This window comes from Clytia hemisphaerica, unplaced genomic scaffold, assembly GCF_902728285.1.
Source record: "Clytia hemisphaerica strain Z4C2 unplaced genomic scaffold, Clytia hemisphaerica genome assembly, whole genome shotgun sequence".
Lineage (NCBI taxonomy): Eukaryota > Metazoa > Cnidaria > Hydrozoa > Leptothecata > Clytiidae > Clytia > Clytia hemisphaerica.
The window spans coordinates 369,850-394,704 of record NW_027104192.1 but is presented as its reverse complement, the minus strand read 5'-3'; the positions used below and the strand labels follow the sequence as shown (position 1 = coordinate 394,704).

General features: G+C 34.7%; 1 protein-coding gene across 4 annotated transcripts; it reads right to left on the bottom strand.

Moving 5' to 3' along the window:
• Positions 1-1,754: 1,754 nt before the first annotated feature.
• LOC136815143 (uncharacterized) lies at positions 1,755-24,714 on the bottom strand. Of its 4 annotated transcripts, none has more exons than XM_067071590.1 (3): positions 24,358-24,714; positions 24,008-24,073; positions 1,755-3,369 (listed from the first exon to the last, which is right to left on the bottom strand). In XM_067071590.1, the coding sequence occupies exons 2-3, from the start codon at positions 24,053-24,055 to the stop codon at positions 2,242-2,244; spliced, it is 1,176 nt and encodes a 391-aa protein (XP_066927691.1). In that variant the 5' UTR covers positions 24,056-24,073; positions 24,358-24,714; the 3' UTR covers positions 1,755-2,241. The 4 variants fall into 4 exon arrangements, with proteins under 4 accessions (XP_066927691.1, XP_066927692.1, XP_066927693.1 ...); XM_067071591.1 differs by having other exon boundaries at positions 24,008-24,070; XM_067071592.1 differs by lacking the exons at positions 24,008-24,073; positions 24,358-24,714 and adding an exon at positions 19,522-19,603.
• Positions 24,715-24,855: the final 141 nt, after the last annotated feature.

The following is a 24,855-nucleotide window of genomic DNA, read 5'->3' as shown; positions in this document are numbered from 1 at the left end:
TGCATAAAATGTTTATTTCAATCAGGATAAGATTCTCTCTTCTGTTCTTATAAATTTACATTTCGGATTTTTTTGCTTCCAATGATGGTACATCAAAGAAAAGCCGCTTTGAATAGATTTATAAAAGATTTCAACGATCATTTAGGTCATTACCGAGACGTTTTCTCATCATCTATATCTTTATTACCTCCATGCTTCGCCGACTGCAACAAGACTTATAATCGAGCAAAGGCTTCAGTTGAAAGTTTTTCCACAATAACAACATAACAACATAACGATGATAACAGCGATTTTTTGAGTATTTTTGTGCAATTTCTTTAGAAATTGAGTGTTTTAGATTCTGCCTGAAAGTTCTTAACTTGTTATTAGTATTTTGGCCGCCGAAGCCTTATAAGGCCTTATGTTCTTATACATAGTTTGTTCTTATAAAAAACTATAAAATTCACACAATTTATTCAACCTAAATCATGAAAAACAGTGAGGGACTTAGGGAAGGCTACAGTATGTGGCCCCCAAAACGGCGATCAAATTTGAAGCTTCTCTCAAATCTAGAGGAAAAGAGATTTTACAAAAATTTTTGCTGCATGAAAACTTTTAACATCTCTACTTTATTTCCTGGAAGTTCTTTTTCAAAATTTTCAATTTCAACAATATTTTTCAATCGCTTAAAGATAGGTAGCTTTTTTCTAATGGCCCCCAAAACGGAGGTTTGAAATTTTAGCGATTTCTCGAGATATCTTTAAGATATGAATACAAAATTTTGACCATAGTTTTGAAATATGATTTAGAGGATTTTGGGCATAAATTTATTTGATAAAATTTTTACAGTATACCCCTGGTTGTAAAACAGGTTTGGGGCCCCCAAAACGGAGGTGTAGCTAAAATCAAATTATTAAGCCCGGTGGTAAAGGGGGAAAAACTATGAACATATTGTGTTTTCCCTAATTTACGACCCGATGGATGTAAAATTATGATTTTTATGAAATATTTCAAGATTTTCAATATTGCAAAGTCCAAACTGAAAATTTAGAAATTTTCAAAATGACAATTTTGATTTAACAACGTCTTAATCAAGTTTTGAAAACAAATCTCTTTGAAAATAGTTCCATTATGTATGGAATAAGCTGTGAAAATTTTAGAAAAAAAACTTAATGAAACTGAAAAATTAAGCTTTTAAAGATATTTTTCTCCTATATTTTGCAAAAAAATGAGATTTGCCGTTTTTGCTGATCAGCAAAAATTTTTATATATAATGTTAATTTTTTGTTATGAATTATTAACTCAAGGTGATAGGATAGAAATCCAAGATTTTTGCTTTTTCTCATATTTAGAATTTCGGTTTTGTCAATGCTTATTCTGGGCTTCAAAATACTGGTTGACCTTCAAGATGCTATATCTTTTACCCGCTCTAAAGCCACGATGTATTTGCATTTCTGAAGGCTTAGGTGTAGAAAGTTTCCTATACCCCGTTTTTCATACTTATTTTCAATACAAGGATAGAGTGAGTTATATGATTTTTTCCAATTTTGGTGTTAAAATATTTCCTTTAGACGCAAATATGTTATTTTGAATCCGTCTCAAACCATCAAAAACATGCTCATTTTTAAGTATAACCATCATTCTTTCAAAATAAACAAAAATCGTTTAATTCTGATAAATCTACAAGTCAGAATCTTCATTTTAATGAAAACCTCCGTTTTGGGGGCCGTCTCCGTTTTGGGGGCCATATACTGTAAACAACTTTTGGATTACTTCTGTAATCTTTATTGTAATTCCCAAGAATAGAAAATAATTTTACGACATTATACTGAAAATTTTTACAATATATACAAAATTTAATAAAATTTAAAGTTATTAAAGTAAAAAATAAAGTTATTTTAAAATTGAGGCGGTCAAACAATTTTGAATTTTTCAAGGGAGAAAAAGTTCTTGTCTAACCCGGTAGTTTAACCGGAAAATGATCTCACAGCTTTAGTCTATATAGACCAGTAGGAGGATTAGACCGTTATAATACTAGACTATTTCAAAAATCATCTAATGGTATTTGGACGTTCGATAGACATTCAAACAACGTTGTGTACCAATTACAACAAATCAAAATTTGATTGAAGTATACATTTCCTACCGCTTATAATTATACCTTAAATCTCGAAATAAATCCTTCCACAGCTCTGGCTAACAAACTTAAAATAATAAAAAAGAATCTACGAAGTATTAAAGACTTTTAAATCTTAACCATATTTACAAATCAAATGCTAATTTGACGGTCGACGAAATATTATTACAACCATGTCTCTGTTTTTCTGGTTCCGTGTAAAAGATAGTTGCATGGGATAAAAGTTTTGCTGTTTTAAAATCATGAGATAGCTCCATAGGGAGTAGTTTGTTATTGTTTTTACGCCACACATTTCCGCCCTCTTTCAAGAGATATCGAACTGTGTCGACGTCGCCGATACTGGAAGCGTGATGTAAACAAGTATCGCCTTTCGTATCTGTAGAGTCAATATCAAACGATAACACATAGTTCTCTTCAAGCGAGTCTTCGAATAGAGGACGCCCATTCAATTTATGTGGCGGCATACGCCCTTCACCCATCGAGAACGTATTATTCCTGGTGATCAATTCTGAGAGTTTTGTTTTACGGTATTTTCCACGAGTGTAATTTCGAATACTGAATAAGTCTTTATGTTTCTTTCTCGCTTCTGAATGTTTTTTCGCTGACTCAGCAGCTATTTTACTATCTTGTTGTTCTTTTTTGTATGCTTTAAAGTCTTTAAATTTGATCGTTTGGAATTTATTCAAGTCTATATCCTTCAGGTTAGGAAGCGAATTTGATCTTTGTAATGTAGACAGGGCATTATCTGTTGTTTTGCATCGTTTAACTCGGGACTTGACAAGCGCTAATCGATCTTGATAACTTTCACTCGGTGTGCGGACGACGATTCCACTATCTACCGAAGATTGTCGGCGAACAAGTCTCGTTCCTCGACGTTTTTCGGTTTTTATTGGTAACTCCTCGTTAGACTCTAGACACATCGAAAAACCTTGATCGATGAAATTATTATTGTTGACGTCATCGTCTACGCTAGCCTCGTTATCAAGTAAAGCTAATTCTTCCCAAAAGTCATCAAAATGAAAACTGTCTTTGGCTTCGATATTTTTCAGCACTGTTTGTTTATCAACTGCTTCGCTACAATCCGTTCGCTTCTCTTCAAGACAGGGTTTTCCCCAAAGACAAGTTTCTTTGCTGCTTTGTTGTATCTTTTGAAGGATGTCATTTATCATGTTCCCGCCCTCACCCTTCTGATGGGCGGCTTCGATTGAACTAAATGCCATTGATTGAACAACCATTTGTTTTGATGTCTGAATCTGGAAGAGAAATAAAATTTTAATTTTGAAGATAAATTTGAATTATTAAAAGGAAAATCTAGATACTACATTAAGTCACCAAGAACTGATATTATATTAATGTTATTTGGGAGCTTGAGAAGAAAAGCTCCCTCACGAAGATGGCTGAACTACACAACTACACGTGTTTAACTATCAGCGACTTAAAAGACAACTAATAAATTCTAAGTGAGATGATGTAACTTAAAAACTAAGATCAGACAAAAAAGGCCATAGTTCAAGTTGTTGAAATTTGCTGACGTCATCAATACATCACGCACACAAACAAAAGTCTATAATCTTTATAAACCCACAGAAATTACGCGCAAGATTATACGATTTTAGATGACGTTAAAATCTGTGCTATATAAAAATGACACAAAACCTCAATTGACAGAATTTACAGATTAAAGTTTAAAAACTTAGATTACTCATTAAAATTACATTATACCAAAAAGCCGTAATTTGTGAAAATTACGATTACTAATAATATGTTTCGTGTAATACTAATGTAGCCTAAAGCATCAAAATCTACAATTAGCTTCTTACGTATTATACCTTGCAGCGAAAGTAAAAACATGGAAACTTCTTCAAATCTATAGGGGTCTTATTTAGGCTAAGCAAACGGCGAATTTCGCCGGTCCAAGGCACGAAAAAAATTACAATTCGCCGTTTGAAAAGTTCGGTTCGCCGCCTCAAGTATATGTTTACGTTACTCAATACACTGGGTTTGCTAAGAATTCGCCGGTCTAGAATCTAAAAATCACTAGAGTTAATTTTTGATTCACCAGCCTACCAAAAAACAAAGAAAAACCCCTGCTGTCTAGAGTCATTGCGATGTTATAGAGAAAAGAGAAAAGAAGAAAAACGTAAATTTTCCTCGAAATTTATTATAGGGGACATCATGCCCACTCAAATCAGAAACTTCTAAATATGCCTACAGTATTCTTCCGAGCTTCATCCTTGCTCTTGAAAAGTTATTTTTAATTCATCTACGCCCCTACGCAAAAACGTAAGTCATAAAATATGTTGATGAAAAACTTACATTTATAACTTGAAAAGTCTCTCGTTCGCTAAGTACAACAAGAGAGGTCGCACACTGCTCAAACGAAAAAATGTTCAAAATAATAAGAACTGCGAAGTAGAAGAACCTGATGAAAATATATTTATTCTCTGAAAATATTTCGAATTAAAAATTCGAGAAAACAAGAATAGAATAAGGGAGCGTTTGAAAAGAAAAACACAGAAATTATGGAAAATAAGATATGAATAATTCATTCCCAACTTTCCCTTTATAAATTAAGATTCGCTTTTTTCAACTCATCATCCATCATCCTTTGAACCAACGCCTTAAAAAATACACGCTTTTTTTATAAGAATATTCATGATGAAATTGGCCAAAAAATTAAGAATATAATGAGAATATCACTATCATGAAATTTGGCAATAGAGCCTAAGAATGTCATTTTTAGAGCATTTTTAACTGTAAATTGTTAATTATCCCCCAGAAAGGCTCACTCTTTCACAAAAATGTAATTTTATTCTTCAAGTGTGCATTTCTTGTTAAATTTAGGTTAAATTGTGATTATGACCTAAGAATATACCGTAAGAATATTTTACGATGTTTTTCCTCAAAAAACTAAGAACATCTATGATGAAATAAGAAAAAAAACATTCTTATAAAAAAACGTGTATTATTCTTTACAAAAAATTAACGACCCCCTCCCTAGCAACGAGACTTATGCTTTCCTTAACAACAATGAATATCAACAACAACAAATAAGACAAATAAAGAACTATAAAGAACTCGCTTGAAAATCTTATCTCCAACTTTTCACTGTGAAAATTCCCTGAAAATTTCGTTTTCTCGTTTAAGATAACAAGTTCGATAAGAAAGGATAAGAAACCACGCTAAACACACCATATTAGAGAAATTTCATTGTTATTTCTGCTTTGTCAGCAAAAAAGTACATATCATAAAAAAGAATATCTTTAACCGCAAAAATTTGAAAAACAGAAAACAATCAATCTCTGCACCTTTTAAAGATGTCACTCTTTTATTTGTTTTCTTGAGCAAAAAAGTCCAAAATGAAGGCCCAAACTCTCTAAATAACTTTTACAGATCTAAATAACAGAGTGTCAATGACGTCATTTCAAGCCAGAAAACACATCAAAACAAATTATATTTTTTTTGCAAAGTAAAATACTTTTCACAGTTGAAAGTTGAAAATATATATTTTAAGCTTCGTGAACAAAACAAATTTTCCCTTCTTGAGAACCGAAGCAACCGAAGATAGGAAAAGGGATCACGTTTCACAGACAGGAGAAAATTCTGGGAAAAGATTTCGTCATCAAATATAGACTCTCAAACCTGTTTCAGAGTACCTTTCGAATTTTTACGTAATTCAACGTTTTCACGTTGTCGCGAATTCTAAATATTATCCATTTTCTCAACTCTAGTTGCACGTCCCCGTCGGCCGTCAAAGTCACTAACCCACCAGGTGAGAAGTCCTCTATTTCTTAGCTTTGAGTAGATAAATATGAGCTCCCCGAATGCATTCGGGATGGGTCCTACCAACGAAGGAGTAGGAAGCACGGCGCTGACAGACACTGCGGCTTGACAGAAGCGAGCTGCTATGTCATGGAGTATACCATGAACCATGACACTAGAACAACACTGGGAGAGCGATGCTCACACGAGGCCGAACCTTATGAGTGCCACGGCACGTCGCAATGTCTGTCTAGTCTACCCACACTCTTCTATAAGAGTAATGGTACCCAAATCCCCTCAAGTGGCATGGGTTGACCAGGGCAAACTTATATCACTCGCCAAGTGAATCGTAAAGACACAGTGAGTATCGTACTCGGGCCTCCCAGGCGGGAGTCAAGGATGATAACCACTATCCCACTACGCATTTAGCTTAGGGTAACGTGCAGTATTCGATATGCTAGTCTGAATCTCTACAAATTTTGATTCGTTAGGGGATGCTAATATTGTGTCATGCGAATGTCTGTTACTTCCTCTCAATATATCATACATATATCAGCCTTCAATCAATAAACAACCCAAATTCATAGTAGTTTATGGAAGGTATCAGCTATTTAGACTAAAGATATTGACGGACTATGAAATAGGCTGGATTAAAACAACAAACTGCTACCATATTTCAACAAATCAACCCATACACACACGCCGCAACTAAACGTATCAACCTCCAAATAAAAACTGACTTCCGATAAAAAAAAGTCGAAAATATTGGTACTAAAAAAATTGAGTGATGGTATTTTTGTTACTTACTTCCTGTTCCGCTAAAAGTCATTAAAATTGAAATTTTCAAAATGAAAAGAGAAATAATTTTCTAATTAATTGAAATAAGTAAGTAGCGAACGGTGTGTAACGAGGTAATAAGCTCTACACAAACTGCTCTAAAGATGCGAATATTACACGAACTATTTCATTCATCGCTTTCCAATGTTTTCCGAATTTCACAATCCGCGAAAATCTTTTTTTGAAATTGATTTTTTTCTCTGTGATTCCGCCCGAGATCCTTTTTCAGATGTAATTTATAAAAATAAAGTGATTGGCTAATATAAATAAAGTGGCGCGAATATCCTGTATATCGCATTGAGCTATTACCATGGTTACAGAATACTATGGTTATGGAATATTGTGAAATCGTCAACTTCAAAACAGAATATGGGCAAACGGGATCGAGGTCTAGTCGTGAGGTCGATATTTCAAAACCCCGAAGGGGCTAGATCCTAAACTCCTGGATGATAAGGAATGAAGTCACTTATTTCCAATCCAAAACACGTGACCTGCGTGTTTTTAAAAATAAAACTTCTAAATGCGGGGCAATCTCAAGGCTGCCCTGAAATCATCAGCTTTAAAATTGAAACAGAATATAGGCGAACGGGATCACGGTCTAGTAGTGATTTACCCATCGAGTTTAAAGCCCAAAGAGACTAGAGAGGAATCTTCAACCTTTCTCAAGCAATAAGTGAAGCATTAAGATTTGTACCGCATTTAGAATGAAGGAATGAATTTTCTTTGTTTTCACGCTGGTCACGCGTTTTGGATGAGAAACAAGGTACATTATTTCCCATCTAAGATTTTCCTCCAGGGCTTTGAACTCACGATCGCAAACGGGAAATGTAAATAAGTTATAAAAATACGATAAACATGATTGGCTTGACCTCACCGAGTTCATATTCCACATCGGTTCATTATACAGCTTTGCCGACAATTCATGGTATGCACCATTGCGATGTCTTCTGACATTACCTCACGGATCCATTGGTTGATTGGTTGCAAGTGACGTAAAATCAGTCAATATGTCACTTTCAACCAATCAGCTGTTGGGTCCTTAGAAGACATTGCAATGATATATATTGTGAATAGGCCTATTCATGTATTTTGAGTGCAACGACAACCTCGCTTTGAAGCCGTTACCAAGGTGATCAAATAAATCCCTTGAGTCTTCAAGTATTACTTTCACAAATAATTTCTAATGAACTCCTCTTAGAATCAATAACCATAAAAATATTTTGTAAAAGAGGTAAGCGTTGCTCATAACGTAATGTATGAAAAGGTCTATCAGGAGGATTGAAAATTGCATATTTTCGCCGGAGACCACCGGTGTAATATTTGCAAGTCAACATGGAAGGTCATTTTACTGGCTATTAATTATTTTTGAAATTTCGACATGTCTGCTCTAACTGTCAAAATATCTACATACATTATGTAGATTTAATTAATTTTCCATTTTACTGTAATGGATATCTTTCACAGTCTCCAGCAAAAAGTCTGGCAAGATAATTTGCTATTTCGACACCTTTCTAGGAAACTGGAAACATCGAATACATTAAACGATTCTTCAAAACTGCAAGTTACACTTTTTAAAAATTACAATAAGTATTCGACATTCGATACCTATATTTGAAATTGCTTTGTCGTTCGTTAGCAACACTCTACTCGGCGGGTGTGACGCCGGGTAACAGCTAGTTTTATGCAAAAACTTTAAGGATTTTTTCAAAGTCATGGTACACTTCAAAGCAGAATAGTAGGTCATGTTTGGGTTTGTTGGAAAGTTCTTTTCAAAATCTATCTTTTCAGCGTGTCATTTCTTTGAATTACTTCCTCATTTAAAATCACCGGCAGCCGAAAAAAATAATTCATAAATGATGGAAATTTAAATTTAGCTTGACAGTACTGAATGAGTTAAGACTGAGAAAAAATCAGTCGTTCGAAGGTAAAACATTTTCAAAGAAAATCAAAGCTTTAATCAAAAGAAATGCTGACTACTTCTTCATTCACAAATTGCAGAGCTGTTGGAATTACGGAAACGAAAAAGCAAGAAAGATTTAATCACTAATCGGGGGATTATTAAGCACAATTTATCAATTACGAAAAGGGCTTTATTAGTTGAGTCATATTGTTGGCACTCAGTCAGAGTGGTATGAAACAAGGAAATCTGAACAGAATCTTCTCTTTCTTGTAGACAAAGAGTTGAGACCAACCTTTGTGAGCGTTCGAAACCACCTACTGAACTTACCCAAGGTTTTCTAAGATTAAAAAAATAAACTGATATTTGGTTATCCCCTCATGTCAATAAAACATTTGGCTATAAATGGCCAAAATATTAAGATTAAGTTGAGAACTAAGGCTTTGTGGACTCTAAAACACCCAAATTCTTAGGAAATAGCACAAAAATGCTCCAGATGAGATGGAGTTTTTATAAAATACAATAATTAGTCATTTGAAGTAAAAAAAATTACGCATTCTTTAGAAAAAGTGACAAAATTGTTTTATTACTGGTTAACGACCAACCAAATCAAATAAGAGCTTGTAAAAACTCCATCTCGTCCCAAATGCTCACGAAATGGTGAAAATAAGAACAGATTTAAAGAATATTTTTAAAACACAAAATCTATACCTTCTTCAAGTACAATTTCAGCAGTTCTTCAATCTCGTCTTTTCCAAAAAGATTTGAATTCTCAGTCAATAAAACCTCCAGAAAACTATGCATTTTGAAATCTCGTTTTCATCAAGCGACTACCCTTTTAGAACTGTGGAGCTGCCTCAATGGAAGATAATTGAAGTTTGAAAAATTCGAAACGAGGAAGTTTTTACATATGGCTTTAGTGAAGCTCAAATATTGTAATCAAATTATGGAAAACATTATAAACCCAACAAATTGAGTTTGGTTTAATTTGTCATATTCAATAAGCCCCTCCGGTGGCTTGTCAAGCGTGACGTCAAAATGCAAGTGGGTTAAGACAAAGCTTTTCTCTATGAAACATCAAAATCGATAATTTGAAACACGTGGGTAGTCGAGAGTAATTAACGAGATATTACTTATAAACTTTAAGTTGCATTCAATTCTTCATAGCTTGCCATCTTTTCCAATAGCTTGTTGACTAATTGGATTAAAATGAATGATTTTCGAAACTTAAACAAGGAACTGGGATAGAGGTAATGTAATTAGTTATTGAGTGGGTTCTTTGGTGTGATTCAATGACTTTTTATTAGCAATTAAACTCGTACACTTAAACCTCTCTCTAATACGATCTTCAAAGGATTAAGATTTTTCTCCGAATTATAGAAATATTTTAAACTACCTTCCAGCTAAAGGGACCAGTGTTTTAGTTCGAATTATAGAAATATTCAAATTTTAGAGTTTCGAATTAGAGAGAGACAACCGTATATATTTTGAATCAAATATACACTGACGCAAGTGCCTCTTTAAAGTGCTACAATGTGGAAACCACCCTCGGAGGGTATCACTCCAATCATATTGACTTGGCTTTCACTTGGTAGCTAAAAAAGAATTAACACTTGAAGCGAACGAACCTTAACATAGTACATTGCAAAAATCTCGTAACTCGAACGTTACGTTATTTTTCAGTTCCATCGGGGCTACGTGGGAGTAACCATGATTGACGAAAATTGTGTCCCATTTGAATTATACTGTAGATTTTGGGAAAGGTCAGTGAAAAGCAACCGTTCAAGCAGTCTAAAATATCAGGTTTCGATCAAAATAACAATTTAAAAGGATCGCCCAATGTGAAGGTCTCTTCTACAAACATCCCACGTCCATATCAAATCAACACCACTATTCGAAATACCATTTGATCACCAAAACATTACAAAAAAAGAGACTATTTTTAGATTGCAGAAAAAAAATTACAATGCAGTAATTCAACAAGGTCACTTCGAACTATTATCCAATTATTTCGTACTGACCTTAAATTGAGGAAATATGGACTGAAAATCAGACGCACAAATTCTTGCCTAAAATTAAACATGTCTTCAAGTCTTGAAAATTTTACCAGAAGTTGATTTACATTTCAAAATTTAGTGAATTTTGTGAACCTGTAAAATATATTTAACGTTTGAAAAAAATAACTTGATCAGTAATACGTCCCTGTACCTATGAGGCTTGAGTAACCCTCACCCATGACACAATGTTACCTCTCTTCGTCTCACTTAACCAAAATAATGGTACCAGTTAGTCTGAATTGCATACCTCTACAAAACCACATATATTATCTATAAGGTGCACGAATCCGTTAGTGTATGCCAGCAGCTTAGGTACTAGCTTAAGGTACTACTTAACGAAGCCCGTATTCACAAGGCTAGGACACACGGCTTATGGCAATATATTTATTTTATTTATAGTAATATATTTCGCAGGTCTATCGACCTCTATGAAATAATCATATTTAACATTTTGTAGGCGCACAGTTGGCCTCTAAATCAGTCGTCTTTACAATATTTCGTTTTCAGTAACGCGTAAGTCACAGCAGATCTTCTTGAAATAGAGTCTAGTCCGAGGACTTCCTCTAACCTTTATTTGACTGCCATCCTTTTGTAACTTTGTCTTCTCTTTTGCGTTCCTATGCCATTCTTTGATGGTTTCGCGTTCTTTTTTAGAAAAATCATCGGTTACTCGTAAATCAGTTACAATTTTCTTTAGCTTGTGGACTGATGCTAGAATCTGACGTTTCTCTTCTTCATTCCTTAACACAACTTTTAAGGGTCGCCAACGTTTCGTCCTGAACATCTCGTCCTTTCGAGCTCCTATCCTTTCTGCGCTGACGATGTTTACCTTTAGTCCCATTTGGTTGCTCACAAATTCTTCGACGTAATATTTATCACTTGTTCGCTGTTCTTCAAGGGTTTCATGTTTGAGTTCATCAATGTTGTGAACAATGATATTGCACTTTGTCAGGTTCAGCCATCGTACTTCTTCTTTCTCTTCTTTGATGAAGTTCTTGATCGTTACCTCTTGTTTCTTTAACTCTGTAATGCTAGCATATGTCTGTTGTTTCATAGTTACCTCTTGCTTCTTCAGTTCTTCTTTGGTAGTTTCTGCGTATGTCCTTTGTTTTTTATCTTTAGCGACATCTTCCTTATCTAAAAGTTTCTCGATTTTCTTCTCCAGCCTGTCCAATCGAGCGTTTGTAGATTTATCTCCTTGTTGCTCTCCATTATTAACCTTATCAGTACTTGTTGCCTTGTCCTTACGCACTCTTTCTGTACTTGTTTTGATCTTTTCCAGAAGAATTGGCGTGACTGTAACACATTTGGCACATTCGAAGCGCCGGCTTTTGTATTGGAGACACAGCTGTATCTGATAGGCAGGTAGCTCCGTGCATACATAATGGACAAACCTTTCGCATCTTCTACATTGTAGCACATCATTGTCCTTCACAATCTCGTTCATGAAGCAGTTGTCAGGGGTGCAGAATCCATTATTTTGTTGAATTTCGATTTTTTTTGGTATTTCTTTAGTTTTCGCCATTTTGATGCATTTCGACGAGCACAACCAGCCAGAAAAAAATTTGACGTCAAAAATATAGCGTTTTCGGCGCTTTGAAAATTTTTATGATATTTACGGATTTTAAGTTTACCTTGGAATACTGTTTTTCAGTCACAACACAGATTTATCCTAGTGACTGAATCAAACTAGCTTAGATTTCTAGGCTACTTAGGTACCAAGGCCGATGTCTAAAAAAATGGTTCTTTTGAAAACTAAGCGCCTGTGATGCAAAGGTAAAATTTATGAAAGACGACTCACTTTAGCTCATGATTGATAGCTCAAAACCAACCAATCCTCAAAATGTCATTTTCAGTACCCCAAAATTCAATAAAATTGGTCAAAAAGAGACAATTATCCTATCGTTGAATAAAAATATTTCTGAACTTAACATTTCATAACAGTATGTTATCGATCTTAATATTGACAGAAAAACCAAACAAAAACCTTAACGAAGGAGCACAAATTCTACCGAAATCAAACCCTTTTTACTGCACAAACACCCTCCTGTTGAGGGGATATAGAAGGTCAAAAAAGAGTTTTTGGAAATATTAATAAATAAATTCTCATCATAGCATGACATTGATGAATCTTAAAACCAAGTTTTCGCTACAAACTTTTTTATAAGAACATCCATCATTTTTGAAGCCTTCGGATATTCTTAACATGTTCTTATTTTTATCATTTTGTGAGTATCCCTTGTCCTTTTCCAAAGGGGTTTTAGAGTCTGCGAAACCTTAAAATGTTCTTACCTTGTTTTTGGCCATCGAAACCTAATGTTCTTATACTGTCTGTTCTTATAAAAAAACGTATGTACCCCCTACGCGAAACTGATATCATTTACTCGACATGAGGTCCCAAGAAATAGACTTGAGATGCGAAACGGATAAGCTAATAACCTAGGTAGGAAGACGTACTCCAATCATAGCAAGGAAGTTCTACTTCAAACTGATGAGTTTTGCAAATTGGATTAATTAGTTATCTGTAAGGATAAATCCTAAGCGTGTTATAATAAGTTATATCAAAGTTTGTTCAATGTTTCCAGAACACTAAAATCTCTCCCCTCAAAGTCCTCCCTTACCAAGATATAGCATCTGAATTGGTTGAAAACAAAGAACTATGCAACCTCGTTCCCGTGTATTACAGGCTTGATTTACGTTGCTGATGGATGGAGAATACCCTATGGTGTAGGCTGATGCAAATCCCCCTCTCAGAGGGAGAACTTTTGATAATACACAGGGAATGATGTTGAAAACAATGGTTTAACTCGCTAAAGATCAATTGTGTGTTCAGTAAAGTAAAACTTTTAAGTGAGTTAAGCCATAGTGCTTTTTCCCCTCTCGAAATGATTCAATTTTATACACCCCCTTCTCACAGAACCACTGGGAACCCTTCCCACTGGAAAAATTGGCCAAAATATCGTCCCCGGTGGAAAATTATCCTCCAATTTTTGTCCCCACTGAAAATAATCAAATAAACAAATCCTCACTGCAGAATATTCACTATTTTCCGCATCCCAGCTGAATTTTCTGACTTGAAAACAAAAGAATTTAAATCCCAGGTCATAAAAAATATAAGAATATTAATCCCCATCGAGTTTCAGTCCGTTATTTTTATCCTCACTACAGCTAAAAGAATCCTACCGGGTCTGTGAAAAGGGGGTGTTTTTATTGGTTGAAAGTTCCGTGTGCTAAAAAATAAGATTCATAAAAATAACGTTGCTCCTGGTCAGTACCTTACATAGACCAAACAAGTTTTCCCAGCAAACTAACATTAAAGCCCTGTTCAACCATCACAACTAGTATCTGCTTTCATTATGGAGACTCTACTTCCTCAAACGTGGATTTAAATACCAATTATCTCAATCCTCGCATTATCAAAGGTGATCAAACCCACACATTAATCAACCTTAACTCCATGAAACCATGGCAATAAGGAGATAAAAGGGGCCAAATGTATAGATGGCATTAAGAAAATAAACAACACATAAACAAAAAATGACAAATAAAAATGGTATGCGAAACCATGATAAAATGCATTCTATATACTAGTACTCATGCTTCTATTTAATCGATAAGCTTTCTATATTGCTTTTATAAGACAATTCTATTGCCTGAGTAATACGTTATGTCATAGATAACGAGAAATCCAACCATTGAGTTTAAAGCCCCGAAGAGGCTAGATATGAAACTTTGAATAGGGCGACTTATTTCCCACCCAAAACGCGTGACCCGCGTCGTTTTCACACAAACGCCAGTAAAATCCATCGCCAGATTTTGAGAAATATACCGTGCAACAACAAAGCAAGAGCTACAATCGATCCGTCATCCCAAAAGTGGCGCATATATTAAAGCTTTTTTCTTGCTTGAGAAAGGTTGAATATTCCTTTCTAGCTCTTCGGGGCTTTAAACTCAATGCATCCGACGAAAACCTTTCTATTGCTTTTATAGACTACCATACCATTACCTGAGTTACACATTTTTTGAAATTCCAATGATAGTCATCAGCTACTCATTCACTGGTAAACCTTATTTTACTTTACTCTTTACTTAAAAACCAAAACGCCGTTACTACAGATTCAGTTTTTTACCTGCCCTAAAATGACTAAACGACCTTCATGTGACGTCATCTAATCCTAATCCGGGGGTAATTATGCCGCTAACTTCTTACTTGTGGTTGGCCAATCACGTATTTTATTTTTTTAAGCGATTTTGCATGTGTTAGCAAGCAATTTTTTATCAATTTTGCGGTCAAGCGATTCTTTTTTACGTTGAATTCTTACGTCGAAAAATTTTACTATAGGAAGCTGAAAATTAAATATCGCTTATCTCATCAAACTATTAGAAGTTGTTTTTGAGTAGCGAGGTATTTGATATTCATGAGCCCCAGCGAGCTATTTTGAGTGAGGAGGCCAACATTTTCGAAAAAAATGTCGCCCACCATGGTTGGGCGACGAAGAAATTATTTCACACTTTTTACACCCTCAAAACACCTTAAGGGTACGGTCTTAGTTCATTGGTCATTTGAAAAAAATTGGTTTATTTCTTTTTAAATGATTTTTTTTGAAAAACGGTTTTCATTAGCTGAAAGTATCACTACTAAGCTTTCAAAATGTATACTTTATATTTAAAAAGTTTGTCCTGATGATGAGCTATGATACATTAAAAAACTTCGACCTTTGAACTTCCAGAGGTTAATGTACGGAATTGGCTGAACGGATTTTAACGAGAAATACGTCATCTGATAGCCATTGCTTTGAAGAAAAAAATCGTACTAGCGTTTACGTAATTAGGGCCTCGTTCAAAAGATATTTACTATTGAACATTCTTCACTGTTTAAAACCCATTTTTGAACTTTGAACTCGATTTTCTCCAGAACAAAGCCCTTATTCAATAAATGCTGGCACGATTTTCCTGTTCAGACTTTCCTCTTTCGAATGACGTAGGTTTCAAAAATATCCACCAATCAGAGTCTGGACATTAACCTTTCAAAGTTGCGAGGTTCAGTGCATTTTTCGAGAAATTGAAGTTCTGAAATATTTCAAGATTTGTCTTCCTTTGATCTTTACCGAAAAATTTAATTCCTTTATTATTAAAGTGAATGGAAAGATTAAAAACTATTCTTTCTTTGTTCTATTATGAAAATCATATAATAGAAAATCGAGAGAGAGAGAGACACTTTAAACCTTCAATGGAGCACAGAGAAGGAGAGCTTCAAAAATCTTTCGATCCATACTTTTTACAAGAACATCTTTTTTTAAACGAGGAAAATTACTTTCAAAAATCTTTCTTTTTCTTTCAAAATATACCTAGAAATACGAAATATTGAAATTCTCCCTAGCGCCACAATGATCTATATCATAAGCTTCAACGTTTTCTTGATGCGTTTTTTTTGGGTAATGCAGCTTTTTTGGTAGGCTGCTGGCATCCACTAACGGATTCGTGCTCCTTATAGAGGATGCTTAATAAGCTATATTTCCTTTGTCCAGAGATTTGCCGCCTTTAGCCGATATACGGCTAAAGACATTTTTAGCTGGCGAGTGTCTACAAATATAACATTACGTAATGTTTAAATTTTCTGTGAGGCACCAAATCATGGATTGGAAGATATATTTGGATTTTGAAAAAAAAGTAGGCGGAAGGAAGTTTGCTTGTTTTTCTTCCTCCTTTCTTGTTTAATGTGGAGATTTTGTAAAAGATGAGAAATTAGATTTATCGAATTTAAGTGCCCTGATGTACCTTCTGTGTGCACCAACAAAATTTTGCTTCATAAAACTACATTTTGATGCTTTAATTTGGACTTGCATGAGTGTATAATTTTTTACCACATTGGATTCGTTGATCACTTTGGCTCCAGATAATTGTTTTGTCAGTTCTACAGATATGTTGCAGATTATTTCAAGGTATTCTAGTTATGTATATACAGTACATTTTGGGGGTCATATTGAATATCTCTGACATTACTTCTTTATGATTCTACAAAAGGGAGTGTTGTTGTTCCTTCAACAAGGGCCTTTAAATGTTAAAACAAACAAAGAACTTTTCTTCAGCTTTGGCATTTCACTTTTTAATACTGTGTGGCCTTTGTATCTTTTCAGGTACTTAGCTTCAATTCTTTGAAGAGATTGGAGTGTTTCTGGTTGTTTTCTTTCACTTTTGTGTTCATATTTGTATTTTTTGAGCTTCGACCGAAGAGCTGATGGAAAAGTTTTGATAAATTTACAGACCAGATATCTTATAATAGCAAAAGTCAAAAATAAATCTACAGACTGTACATAATGCGCGCATCAGATTGTTTTTTATATTTTTTCTGTTTTGTTTTTCTGGTCTGGGATTCGAATTTCAAATGTAAACATTCCATTGAAAACGTTCGAAACGATCGTTTTTGCGCGCACATCAATGTCAATCAAATTACTCGCCAAGATTTCCTTTGCGAACCGGAAAGCGGTTGGTAGATCATTAAGCAGACCTATACTACCTGTGGTTTTGTAGAGGTCTGCGATTCAGACTACTTTTTTGGATGGTGTTGCCTTTTTGCTAGTTTTTTTCTGGTTCGTCGTAATATTTTTTTTCGTTTGTTTCTTTGATGATGCTTGTTGTTTACCTTTTGTTTTCACTTGTTTGGGCTTACTTGCTTTTGTTTTCGTTTGACGCCTTGGTTTCTTCTGTTTCGTTGTTTTTGGTTTCTCCGAAACGTAAAAGTGACCTGATTTGTATTGGGTACCCTCTTCGTGTAGAAATGCATCTTGTTTCTTGCACTTTGCCCTTCTGGTCTTTTTGCGACGCAGCTTTACTTCGTCCCTCTGCTTGTAGTCTGACGTCCGCTGCCTCTGTTTGTCAAGATTCTGCCAACTAAGCTTTTGAAAATCAGAAACCTGAATACCACACTTTTCGAACAGCCTACTCAAAGTGTAATAATAACCACTATTGTAAAGGCAGACGGACAGAGAAACAGCTAGTGATGTTTCGGTTGTTGACGTGTACGACTCTTTTGGTGCGAGGTTCCATAAAAGATGGTTGTACGATTCGCATGGATTTTGTGTATAGGCCTCTTGCACGGCAGAAAGGAAATCGGTGTTTGCGAGTCGTTGAAATAATGGTTTGATGGTCTCAACAACGGCGGGGCGAAGTGGGTTTTTGATAGGGCGATGAGTACTACCACCAGTCGCTTTATCCTTGTTAAAGGAACACCAACTATCAGCACCAGCAGGACAGTCTGAGTGGTCAGTGGTTTTTTACCCATATTTTTATTAGATGATTTCCCTATTCTCGTGTCTAGTAACTAATTCTTACAGATAAACTACTTTCTTTTTAATAACGTTAAATATTTTTTAAAATAACACTGTGATGGAGTGTTCCTTTTTGAAACTTATTCAATTTAAATCTTCTCTTTAAATCCTCTATTTTTTACGACTATTTATTTCTCGCACAATAACTTCAGTCAATAGGGATTAAAATATGCGGAGTTTTTTGCATTTTTGCGATTTTTGCATCTTTTATACACTTCGGGATATAGCTCATCAGAAAGAGCACCAAAATTTACACCAAATAATGCAAAAAAAATTTTTTTGACACTGAAAAAATTTTCATCGAAAAAAGAACTAAGACCGTACCCTTAAAACGATTATCTAATTGGGGAGAATAATAGTTTTTGTGGTTTGATTTGGTCTCAAACCAGCTTAACATAGTAACTCTTAAAAACGTATGACATGGTCTACCAAAAAGTGCGGGGGCATGGACCCCCCGTTCCCCCCGTTGACGGGGCCCATAATTTTGGCCCACATGAAGGTCATAAAAATCATAAAAGTCTACTCTAAAGCTGGCCACGCCACCCATAGGGTTGATCAGGTGTATTGAGATGTGTTAGTTAGGCTACTTGAGGCATACGACTCAGAGCTTTCTACCAAAACAGACTTTTGTCTAGACTCTCTCACAAATAAATCGTTAAATCGTTAATTAAATTGCTAATTTACACTGAGGGTTAATCCCATCAACTAACCGTGCCACAAATAAAAGCTATGTTAAATTGAATTCGTCCGACATGAGTCAATCAAAAATCTCTACTCTATAAATCTTTATAAAAGATAAGAATTAAGAATTAATAGATGTACTTTATCGAGTTGTCCTATAAATTTACTCTCGAATAAAGCACTTAATTCGCTTTAAACTTCACCAGAAAAATCAAAAAATTCCGCCATATTGGCTTTGACTTACTTGTGTTGCCGTTTTTTTCGTAAAACTCCACCCATATTTATCTTGTTACAAATACTGTAAGAACTCAAGAACTGTTTGTTAATGTAGCTGGTTGTTTTGCAAGTTTGTTGCTGACCTGGTACAAAAACTGTCTAGAATGATCATTGTGGTTAAAAAAGTGCAAAAATGCATAAAATAGGAAAATTCCTCAATGATTGGTTATGCTGAGGGGGTATAGTGTAGATAAATAAAATTTGACCACATGTAATTGGGTGATCTTGAAAATACCTTTTGTGCTAATGACAATTTTCTGAGCTACATAAGGCATCCTTTCCAAAGACGTACCCTTGTACCCGTTTTCAACATTTTTTTCCCTGAGATAAAAGACAAAAAGACACGCTCGAAGCTTAACTTTATATTTATCTTAGATCAAAAGTTACAGCTTTGTAGTGGGTCCATTTTTCCCATTTTTGGCCATTTTCCAAACAACACGACTTTCTTAGATTATGATTTTACTACCTTTAAAATAAATAACTGCTGAAAAAGGAATAAAAATTTGAGCTAGAATAGGACGAATAAAGTACGATCGAAGCGAAAAAGAGATAAAAAGGGGGACGTACCAAACAGATGTACATTTTTCTTCCGTCTTTCCACCACCAGATTTGTCAACGTCCGTAAAAATATCAAACTCTTTTCTTCACCGTTACACACACCATAAACCAAAGAGGCGAATATAAACAAAACAAAAAGGAAACCAAAAGGACTTTGGTATGAAAAAAGGGTACCTCAAAAAACCACAATCTGTGTATTTGTTAGCTTGGTAGATAGTAAAAGAATTTCGAAAAGCGACTTTTTCCTACTTTTGTTTTAACATGATATGATGAGTACTTGAGAAATGCCATAGTGATAGACAGATACACGCTAATTTTTTATAAGAATAATGCATCAACATGGGGACTTAATTTTGGTCAAACCTAAGAAGAGCAATACAAAAGCGACTCAATACTTGGAGTGGATTTTAACAGAAAGCCGCTGAGGTAGTACACGTAATAAGTTATATTAATTATAAATTTCCCTTGAAAAAGAACTTATATATTGAAACTCGAAATGCTGGAAAACCAAAAAATTGCTTCTTATAAGAAAAATGTGAAAATTGTTTATCTTATTAGATGATAAACACTGATAATCATTATTGACGAGTCTTTCGTTCGATTCAGATATTAACACATTTTATCATTCCTTATCCTTCGAGACCTTCTTGGTAAAAAAAACTATGTATGCAAATATGTTGCAAAGTATTACGAAAGACAATCTGCTGTAAACTACATATTTTTTATGAGAACAAACTATATAAGAGCCATAAGGCTTCGATGGCCAAAATATCAAGAACAAGTTTAAGAACATTTTTAAGCTTTGCGGACTCTAAAAGACCCGATTTAAAAAAGAATGATAAAAAATTCTCACAAAATAGTGAAAATAAGAACATATATTAGTAACATTTTAGGCTTTAAACTCAAAAAGTTTAGAATGTGCCAAGGCTTTACAAATTTAGAATGTTCTTGTAAAAAACCGTGTAAAACTACTGTAAAATAAGAACATTTGAAGAACAAAATTTATCCAGGTAAAGCTTAAATATTAGCAAATTAAAATAAAACAAGTAATACTTTAATGGACCTACCTATTTATAAAACGAATAATTAGAATTTAATGGAAGTAATGTATAATTTTAAATTTCGATTTATATATCTATTGGAACGGAGAAAGCAATTAAGAAACGCATCGATGTTTAACGGTGAAAGAAAAATAATATCGACACTTTAATCAATCATTCATCTCGAGAAAAATCTCAAAAAACCGCTTTTTTCGGGACATTTCCGGTTCTAGCGGCCGGAAAAATTTCTTTTTCGAAAATTGGGCTCCGTCACATTTTTGGGGCATTGCCATTTTACATCATTGTGCAAAAAATCATGAAAATCTGTCGAGTATAAGTTGAAAAAATGAAGGAAAACCGTTTTTACGCCGGTTTTCGGCTGTTCCGGCGATTTTTAAGGAGTTCCGGATTCAAAGGATGATTTTTTTTGGAAATCAAACGATGCTAAGTTTTGGGCATCATCATAAAAACATTTTTCTGTAAAGAAACAATTAAATAAGTTGAAAAATTGTGACGGAAATGTGAAAAAACGACGATTTCCGGCACATTTCCGGTTCTACAGACCGGAAAAATTTTTTTTTCGGCAAACGGTTTTCGACACCTTTTTGGCAGTACTAATGTGCATCTATGTGCAAAAAATCGCAAAAAACTAATGAGAAAATCTCGAGAAAATCTCAAAAAAACCGCTTTTTTCGGGACATTTCCGGTTCTAGCGGCCGGAAAAATTTCTTTTTCGAAAATTGGGCTCTGTCACATTTTGGGCATTGCCATTTTACATCATTGTGCAAAAAATCATGAAAATCTGTCGAGTATAAGTTGAAAAAATGAAGGAAAACCGTTTTACGCCGGTTTTCGGTTGTTCCGGCGATTTTTAAGGAGTTCCGGATTCAAAGGATGATTTTTTTGGAAATCAAACAATGCTAAGTTTTGGGCATCATCACAAAGAACATTTTTCTGTAAAGAAACAATTAAATAAGTTGAAAAAATGTGACGGAAATGTGAAAAAAACGACGATTTCCGGCACATTTCCGGTTCTACAGACCGGAAAAAATTTTTTTTCGGCAAACGGTTTTCGACACCTTTTCGGCAGTACTCAAGTGCATCTATGTGCAAAAAATCGCAAAAAACTAATGATAAAATCTCGAGAAAATCTCAAAAAACCGCTTTTTTCGGGACATTTCCGGTTCTACCGGCCGGAAAAATTTTTTTTTCGAAAATCGGGCTCCGTCACATTCGAGGGTTTATAGTAATGCACCTTTGTGCAAAAAATCAGAAAAATTGAATGAGCCAATCTCGAGAAAAGTTGGTAACTAACGAACGAACGAACTAACTAACTAACTAACTAACGAACACGGGTTAATTTATAGGACCTCCACCCCACCGGGGTAGGTCCAAAAATAAATGATTGCAACAGTATCATCGATTTATCACGAGACCTTTTTGGTCTGGTTTGCAAAACTTGGATTTCAAAATTTCAGAGACATTTACGTCATGAAATTCTGGTGGTATAGTAATCTTCAAATCTAAGTTTTCTGCCAGATTGCTAGCCCCTAGCGACTAATGTGCTAAAATAGATTGACAACTTTGATTTCGGTGTATGGTAATTGAATTACAAAAATGATGAAATCTCTGCAAAGGAAGCTTATAATTTAATTTCAAGATTGCTTAAGCAATAATTGAGAGAACAGCGACCAAGTTGCTAAATACGTGATCAGGTCACGGCACAGTAGGCACGGTGGAAGCTTTCTCGGGTAAGTTATGGCATGTCTTAAATAGGATATTTCGTTTTTTTACTAATTTCTGCTGACATCATCAAAATTACGAAAAGATTTTTTTTTCAAATGATCGACTTTATTAAGATACATCTTTGGTGAAAGTTTGAAGACAAATAGATAAACCATTCTTGAGAAATTCAATTTTTAGTTTTGATGACGTCATCGATTATTACGTAATAATCAGTTTTTGCGGTTTTTCGCGAAAATCAGCGAAAAAACAATTAGGTTACACATCAGGTTAGAAACTACATCATAGTACCCTTCACGTTCAGTCATTTGTTTGGTCATTTTCTGCCGACTAATGCGATCTAAAAATTATGGTAATTTTCAATTTTTGAGACATGCCATAACTTACCCGAGTTTTATATCTGGTACAGTGAATGAGGAAATTTAAGCAATTTTATAGCGATTTTACCAACGAAGAGGAAAATCTGGTACGGCGGCCGCCATACCTGCCATACCCGTTGCGTCGCGCCTGCACAGTGCTCGTTAGAAAAGATTTTTGATGGAATAAGGTACATGAAACGTGCAAACGCCTGAATTAAGCAGTCCCAGCATGAAAGAAGAGAAACCGCACGTAAGGTTGCGTTGCGGTGCGTAAGGTTGCAGGTTTTCATCTCCATCTGGGTCACAGTAACCAAAGACTGCCAAATTGGTACTAGATAACTCTCCACTTAATGCTCAGAAATTTAAGAGATGGATCAATGGTAAGTGGAAAAACCCAGGGAATGGAGTGGTGCCCTCTCCTACCTTCGGGTAGACAGCCAAAGAAATGGGAAACTTCGGGTCACCCTCGACTGAAGTCGCAAGCTTAACTACTTAAGCATTAAGGATTCTTAGGTCCAGAAAATTGGAATAAAATAAACTGGAGAAGAGAGATAAAGATTTAAGAGTTTGGTATTAGTAAGCAGTCATATACAAATGAAAAGCAAATCAAATTCTTAGAAACACATGGCAACTGGATATCAGATATACCATCCCTCCCATGGGTGATTGTTTATATTTCAAAAAGTCTTGCCACGTGCCGTACCTTGTGTTCACTTAGTTTTAGCGAAGAAGAATTTGGTACCATAAGCTAAATTTCGATGAATCAACAGAAATTTCTAGGATGACATCACTACAGAAATATGCAATGTATGTACGCGGGTAAGGCACAGACGAAAGAAAATACCTGAAAAATTTGTGGTTTGCGGTTGTGAAGATAAGACAAAGAGTTCATTTCCTGTTTCTCAAGTTAAAAGATTTTGAGAGAGTAGGGAGAGTCATGTGGTGTTTGTTCAGGTATGCAGGGAATCCTTGAGTTTAAAACTCGAAGGACTATAATAGAATCTCTAACCTTTCCCAGGCAAAAAAAATGAAAAGAACGCGCCGTAATCATGACGACGGATTGTATCTAGCGGTTCATTTGTCTTTGAGGAGTGCATTTTTTGAAATCTAGAGATAGATTTTAGTTTGAATCCCACGTTTTTGTGAACCCACGTGTGGGCGTTCTGGATGGGAAATAAGTGGCTTCATTTCCCATCCAACAAACCTTAGCAAAACATCGAACCAAAGGCCAACAATAGAGCCTTAAAGTTTCCCAGCCAGTCAAAGAAGACAATCCAACAGAAAATTCAAATGCATCAGAATAAGAAATCTGTAAAATACCAGAGAAACATTCTTTTAACAAATAGTATGTACCTGTTTTTCCTTGACATACTTCTTACGGTTGGGCAAAAACCAATTCATCTAGATGGCAGTATGCTGCTGAAAAAAAAAAATAAAAGCTCAATTTATTGAATTTCCCGAAATTTAAGCAGTCACATAAGAAAAGCAACGAATTTTGCGTTTATTTTAGAATTATTGCTTCATTGGCACAATCTAAATGGAATTCAAAGCTAATACATCAGATTATTAAAAAATGAAATTTTCATGAGCTTCGAAATTTTTTCAAATTCAAGGTCCACAGGACCAGAAGGGGTAAAGTTTTTCCCAATACTTACAAACAAAAACGCAATCTTAAAACCTTAAAACCCAAAAACTAAACTTACATGATAACTACTTTAACTTTGTTCGTTAATTTTTCTTTTTTATAATTTTGAGAATTCCAACTGAAAAAAAAGGAAAAACATGAAATAACAAAACTAAACTACGCAAAATAATTATGAATGATCAATTGAACAGCTAGCGGTTAATGAATAAAGAATTGTCGGGAGTCCAGCCTCGTATTTAAATCAAGGAAAAATTCATATATTCAAGTTACAAAATTTGTTAATCAATTATTAAATTTCTCCGCCTTTGATTAAATTCAACATTTTATCAATGTTCCTCAAGGCGATAAAGGGCAGCAAGGCTTTCGGTGAAATTCTGAAAAAATGCCGCAGTTTCAAGATATCCTAATTATAACCATACACGTTTTTTATAAGAACAAACTATATAAAGACAGAAGACTTCGATGGCTAGTATATTAAGAACAAGTTAAGAACATTAAGGCTTTATTGACTACAAAACACCCAATTTATTAGGAAATCGCAAAAGAATACTAAGCA